General features: G+C 39.3%; 1 protein-coding gene across 1 annotated transcript; it reads left to right on the top strand.

The window, feature by feature from the left end:
• Window positions 1–3,415: 3,415 nt before the first annotated feature.
• On the top strand, window positions 3,416–6,544 carry LOC144201303 (spindlin-Z-like). The gene is made up of 5 exons (XM_077723813.1): window positions 3,416–3,507; window positions 4,162–4,211; window positions 4,397–4,656; window positions 4,743–4,976; window positions 5,581–6,544. Exons 2-5 carry the CDS (start codon window positions 4,192–4,194, stop codon window positions 5,784–5,786), a joined length of 720 nt encoding a protein of 239 aa, XP_077579939.1. The 5' UTR covers window positions 3,416–3,507; window positions 4,162–4,191; the 3' UTR covers window positions 5,787–6,544.

The raw sequence follows: 6,544 nt of genomic DNA on the forward strand, positions 1-6,544 counted from the left end.
CCTTTATAGAAATCTAACCTCCAGGAGTGATTTTAAGTGGCCTTGGACAAGATTGATGACTATGTGCATGGATGTGTCAAACGGGCTGTTCTGTTTCTGGGTTCGAGCTGCAGAAAAGCACTTTAATTGTCAGGGGGATCCCAAAGAAAAAACCCACAGCATTCATCATTTTATAAAAGTGCCCCCGGTTCCTCATAGCTGTGTTGTCTCTCTCTATTTTTTCTCTCTGTGTCATGGGATCAAGTAGAACTCAGGAATATCCACTCTGAGAATTCCATGAGCTTAAATGTATAAATAGATTGGACGTCAGTCAATGTCAATGGCAGCCAGTGTGCCAGTTTTAGAGAAATCCAAGTCGTTGTAATCTAAAGGCATTTCGCTGTGCAAATGCTTATTTAAGGGTAGTGTTGGAGATGTTGATGGCTGGATTGAGAATTGCTAAATCTGTGTTAGAGTGGAATGGATTGTGTAACTGCCTCACATTAGTACGTTCTATTGGCATGTCCTATTACTCTTGCTTCCTAACTCTATTAATAATGGAATGCTGTTAAAGGCGATTTGTTCATTGGCTACTTGAGTAATCGGTTGAGGTTACAATTGCAGGTAAACAAACACATTCACAGTGGCATTGTCCTAATAGTGCTGATGAATTATTAAGGTGATGTTTGGTTCTTATTGTTAAACTCATTGAAGTTGGATTTATGGAGTGAGCAAGTCAAATGAAATTGATAGTCAGAAGGTTATTTGGAGATATTGTCATACCTGCTAAGTCTAAAACTCCAAAAGCACCAAGGCCGTGCTAACCACCGCCCAAGACAATAGTTTGTGGTTCCAATTTAAATTTCCATCTAAAAAACAAACCCCCAATCAAAATGACACCAATTTTCTACCAACAAATTAGACGACGACTCACAAAATAAATCAACAATTCATCTGCTACCAAAACAATCAGTTGTGACATCCCTATTCCACTACGGAGCCACTTTGTCCCTGGACTAATTAGAAAAATTGGCATGGAAAATATCCAGGACGGTATTGACCAAAAATATCCTATTGAGACATGAATCAGTAACCTGTGAAACCATCTGTAAAGAATGTCTGCAGTGTGGAAATCTACAAAAAAAACAACCAAGGATACAGACAAGCTCCACTCATACAGTGGAAAAAATGTCTGCAGCAATGACTGGCAGAAGGAACGCAAAACGCAAAGACCCTATGCCATTCCGCCCATTGTTTTTCTCGCTGCTAATTTCCCATCCCGCCATGCAGAAGAGTCTGCGTTATCTCGGATGGCAGGATAGCGAGGGCCTCTCCCTTCTCCTCTGCTCACATATCCCACTACAGTCTATTTCTGTCCACCAGAGTGCATCTGACGTCTCTCCCCTGTGCTAAACGCATGAAGCCAGTCAGTCTAGTAATGGGCAGTCAAGTGAAGATCCTGCCACAAACCAACCTTAATGTGATTAATCGTTTTATTTCGCCCGTTTTTACTCGACGTTTGCCACCACGATCGATGCAGATGGGATGAGTTGGGAAATGATTATATGATAGAAATGAGAGTCATTAGAATGATGAGATGTTATTTATGTATACAAGAGCAATTTAGGTAATGAGACTTGAACGATTGTACTGCAGGGTGTGACGGGATGGCGAGGGATGGCGAGGGATGGCGAGGGATGGCGAGGGATGGCGGTGGGGTGTGAAAAGGTCAGCCGGGATAAGGAGTGAAGGGAACAGAGGCGAGAAGGGATTATTTACAAAATTTATCTGGGAAATTGCTGAGTCATTTGGAAGGGCAAAGCTGCAAACTGCTTCCTTCTGACGCTTCCTTATCCAAAAGTTACTCACTTGCTGTGCAATGTGTCCTCAACGGGTCCCGTCATCTAAGCCAAATTAGACCCCCTCCCCCCCAAACATGTGAATGGCAGCACCAATTGTGTCAGGGTTTTTTTTTTGTGTGTACTATTTTTTTTTTTGCAAGGTCAACTGAAAGGTCATCTAATAAATAGCCAGGCAACAAAAATATTTTAGCATGTCCTTCTACAATGCTTTATTTGGATATACAATTAGCCATATTTGTTTTTTTAACTGTACTAGAATGCCCTAAAAGGTCTACATGATAGAAAAGTCAAATCAACATTTTCAGGAAAAAATATTGTATTTTAATTGTGTCCTTGAGGTAAAAACAGGACGTTGCAGTCGTCCAAATATAATTTTTGTGCTTAAATTAGTTAGCCATTTGTAAATTATTTTAACTTGGGTATAATACTGAAATATTGGGTCTAATGAGATATGCAGAGAAGTATAACATACTGGAGCGAAAGTTGACTTGAATTCAGTATATACTAAACAGTATGAACGTTGGATTGGATTGAAGGGACAAGCGACACCTGGTGGATTTTTTACAGACTATGAAATTGTAAAATCAGAAATTAGGGATTTCACACCAAGATTAAGATGAACTTGGATTTGGACAGAGAGCAACGACACTACAACATGATTTTTTTCACTCAAAAAGAAAAAAGTCATGGAAAATTAATAATACTGTGTGTCATTTAACTGAAGCAAAACTGTGCAAACTTTAATATCATCGCAACAAACCTTTAACAGAGGTTATTAAAATACCCACAAGTACACAGTTCAGTAGTATTTCACTTTTTTTCGTAAAGCCTAATACATTTACAAAAATTGTTTTCAAAAGTCTTTGTTTCAATATTTTAGCACATACACATTTATGGAGATGGGTCATTTTTTCCAAGAGAGTACTAAAAAAGTTTTAGAACCAGTGATTAGTATTTTTACAGCATAAAGGTATTAATTAGTAGGCAAGCTTTTTAATATTTGAATTTCTTAAGGAAAGGATGGTATTTTGCACATCTGTTCCTTTTAAATAAACTTTGCAATGACCATTTCACTAAATGTCTGCTGTTAAATGAGCACCCAAAGTAGCTCTGTGAAGCATTTTTATTACTCACCTCACAAATCATCACATTACCTTTGCATTGTTCTTTTTTTTTCTTCAAGGGCTCCCTGCAAGAGATGTTGTGTGACATCTAGTGGCAGAAATGTAGACTTCACCCACGTGCAGAAGGAACCCAGAAAACCTTGACAATTTTACGCAAATAAAGCCAGTCAATTTCGTGTCATTGCATTCAATGTTATTTCCTACAAACACTGCAAACAAAACAAGTCAATCTTCGTACTTACTTCTGGCGACGCCATTAATTTCGGCAAAAATACCAATATACAAGGCAAACACGTATTATTAAAAGTAAATTAACTTAATTAGAAATGCGTGAGTTTTGCGATAAACAATTTAAAAACTGTATTAAAATGTTTGTGGGCAACACGCCCGAATCGAAAGACGGAGCTCAAAATTCCCAGAATACATCGGGGTACTGAGTGCATTCTGTGATTTGTAGTCCTTACATTCGTTTCCTTATTTAGCTTGCGTTAGGTGGTGGAATCTGCTCTTCAAAGAAAAACACACGTGAAAATATTGATCAGGTAGGGCAAACGTCTTCTTCTATTAGATCTCACCTGGTAAACCCGTCGAGATGATTAGAGATATGTAATAATTCCACTATACATGTTCTTTTTTTCACCTATATAAAATTGAGGCTAGACTCCGGGAAAATCACCGCTTATACATGGCGATGCGTTTCCTTTTGTTTAGTTAGCTTACTTGTGGAAATCTTAGCGCCACCATTTAATTTATGTATTGTTTTCGTTTTTTTTAATAAATCTGTTCCTAATTTATAAGCGCCTGACTGGATGACGTTTGTGTCTGTAATGTCCCGTTTGATCATTATTTTTACTCAATCCCGACGACACGTCGACATTTGATGCAGTGGCTAACATTCGTCGCGGTGAAGTTAAGCATTTCTTTTCGTGATGTGCTTATTACACATGTATAACCAGTGCGCGTTATTACGGGGCTGCGATGGTAAGCAGTAGCAATTAGCTTTTACTAGCTAATGTTTACATCCGGAAGCCTGCTGAATTTGCATGTGTGGTCCAGTGAACATGATTTTTTTTTATTAGTGTCATGAGTCCAATACAAAGGATATTGAATATCATAAATGTTCATAATGGTTATAAATGTGTGTAGGTCACTTGTCATCTATTGGATGCATTCTTATGTCATTTTGTGGCTTGCAGGGTTGTGGGACTTTAAGACTTTATGGAAACATGTCAAAGAAACGGGGCAGGTAATTTCACATCTTAATACATATTTAATGAATTCAAGATCACATGATGCAGAATGTTTTGATGACAAGTGTCATAGTCGATCATCCAGGTTCCTCCCAGTATGATATGAATAGCTATATAATCTCACAATATGATGATCCATGTGTCAGTAAATGAATCTGCTATATTCCACATGTTGTGCTAGGAAGCGCAGCAGCGAAGAGTTGAGCGAGAGCTCGGCGTCCACCCTCAGCCCCGACCCGGACAACCTGCTCGGCCGCAGAATCCAACACAACTGGAGGGAGAAGGGCAACGTGACCAAGTGGAAAGGCACGGTTCTGGAGCGCCTCACCGTCAACAGCTCCCTCTACATGGTCAAATACGACGGCTTTGACTGCGTCTACGGCATCGAGCTGTTCAAAGATAGCCGAGTGTCCACCTTGCAAGTGTTGGCCGAGAAAGTCGGTGCGTGTCATTTGATTTGAAATTACCGCCAGTTGCACACCCTGCTTTTGAGCATGCACTCATTTAGGTGTCATGTCCTCCCGCAGTGAATAATAAGATCAAGGTGCCTCCCGGGGCCGAGGAGCTGGTCGGACGGGCGGTGGAACATCTGTTTGAAAAGGAGGATGGCGAGAAAAATGAATGGCGGGGCATGGTGCTGTCCCGGGCTCCCATCATGACCCACTGGTATTACATCACCTACGAGAAGGACCCCGTGCTCTACATGTATCAGCTATGGGACGATTACAAGGATGGCGATTTACGTGTACTTCCCGAATCGGGTAAGTCACTGCCTACGACTCGGACAGATCCGTCCAATTACGGAGCTCTTTGCCTTCTTCCTCGACGTCCAAATGTTTTCAACTACGATAATTACCTAAAAAAAAAAAATATAATGCCTTAGCTGTTGTATGGTTGTTTTGGTTGGATTTAAAACAAAACAAAAAGTACCATTTAAATATGATCAATTATTAGACATAGCCTGATCACTGTTTTGATAGTCTTAGTTTATTTTACAGTAAATAGTTTAAGATTTTAAAAATGGTTTTATTTAATATAGTTTTTTTTTTATTTTTTTGTATTAAAATGTGTTTTTTAATGTTATTTTGTTTTTTTTTACCATTCTGAATAAAAAAATAAAATGGGAAGTCAAGGAAATTTCTAATTTTTATTACATTTCAGAATATAGGGATCAAATATTTTCATTTCTATCATCTTCAATCAAAATGAAAGGTTAAAACATCTACTTTCATATTACTTAATAAAACACTTGATATACTATATTACAACCCACATAAAAACTGTGCTATTACTCCCATGACAAAGTCCCAAACGCTATTGAATGCTCATAATCCCCCTCTTCTTTTTTCTCCCTTCCACATGCAGAGAACAAACACCTGCTTCCAGCCGACAGGAAGCCAGGGGAGGAGCCAGAGAGCCTGGTGGGTAAGCAAGTGGAGTACGTCACAGATAACGGGCTAAAGAGGACGGGCCTGGTCATCTACCAGGTGCCCGCCAAGCCCACCGTCTACTACATCAAGTACGACGACGACGTTCACATCCACGTCTACGACTTGGTGAAAACCACTTAGAACTCGAACCGAGCGTCCCGGCCTGGCCCGGTGGAAGTGTTAGCACATTTTCCTTCCTCGTGGAAAGAAAATGCTGCCCAAGATGAAATCATTTCGTTTCCCGGTTTCGCATGTCAAGCGTCATCACTTCAAAGATGATTTTCGCCACGATTTGATTCATCGAAAATGTAAATAAATCCATTTGTACAGATCAGCGGGTGACAGATTGAACTCGAAATTTGTGTCATTTGGGGGGGAGGGGTTAAGACCTCCACGTCCTGAAAAGAATGGGCTGACTTTTCACATTCATGCGTTGTAATTGTATTGCGTACGGAATATCCGACTGTCCCATTGTGCGTTGTGTGTTACGTGAGTGACGGCAAAGTAGAATAACTAAAGTGCCGTTCATCTGAGTGATGTGCCAATCTAGCATCGCCGTCAACTCAGTTGAATTGTTGGATTGTGTCACAGATTAACAAGGATTTCAAAAAAAAACATGAAAAAAAATGATAATAACGACTATATTTCTGTTCTATTGTGTAAACTGCAAGTTTTCTACTCTCTAATAATATATCAAATGTACCTTTGTTTATGTCCAGTTGCTTTCAACAGTGCTTGTGCTATTTTAGGACGTTAATCTGACCATCAATATGTATTTTCCTTTTTTTTGAAGCCATCATCATTTCACTGGCCTTGAAATATTCATTGCAACCCTGAAATGTTCTGTAAATATATATTGAATCATTTTTATCAAATGAATCAAATATGTTTGAAAAACA

The sequence above is a fragment of the Stigmatopora nigra genome, chromosome 9 (assembly GCF_051989575.1).
Source record: "Stigmatopora nigra isolate UIUO_SnigA chromosome 9, RoL_Snig_1.1, whole genome shotgun sequence".
Lineage (NCBI taxonomy): Eukaryota > Metazoa > Chordata > Actinopteri > Syngnathiformes > Syngnathidae > Stigmatopora > Stigmatopora nigra.

Excerpts from the sequence above, each read along its gene's own strand:
- LOC144201303 (XM_077723813.1), top strand. The coding sequence starts at position 4,192 with ATGTCAAAGAAACGGGGCAG. Across the intron at positions 4,212-4,396 it reads ATGTCAAAGAAACGGGGCAG|GAAGCGCAGCAGCGAAGAGT; the intron begins GTAATTTCACAT and ends ATGTTGTGCTAG. Across the intron at positions 4,977-5,580 it reads ACGTGTACTTCCCGAATCGG|AGAACAAACACCTGCTTCCA; the intron begins GTAAGTCACTGC and ends TTCCACATGCAG.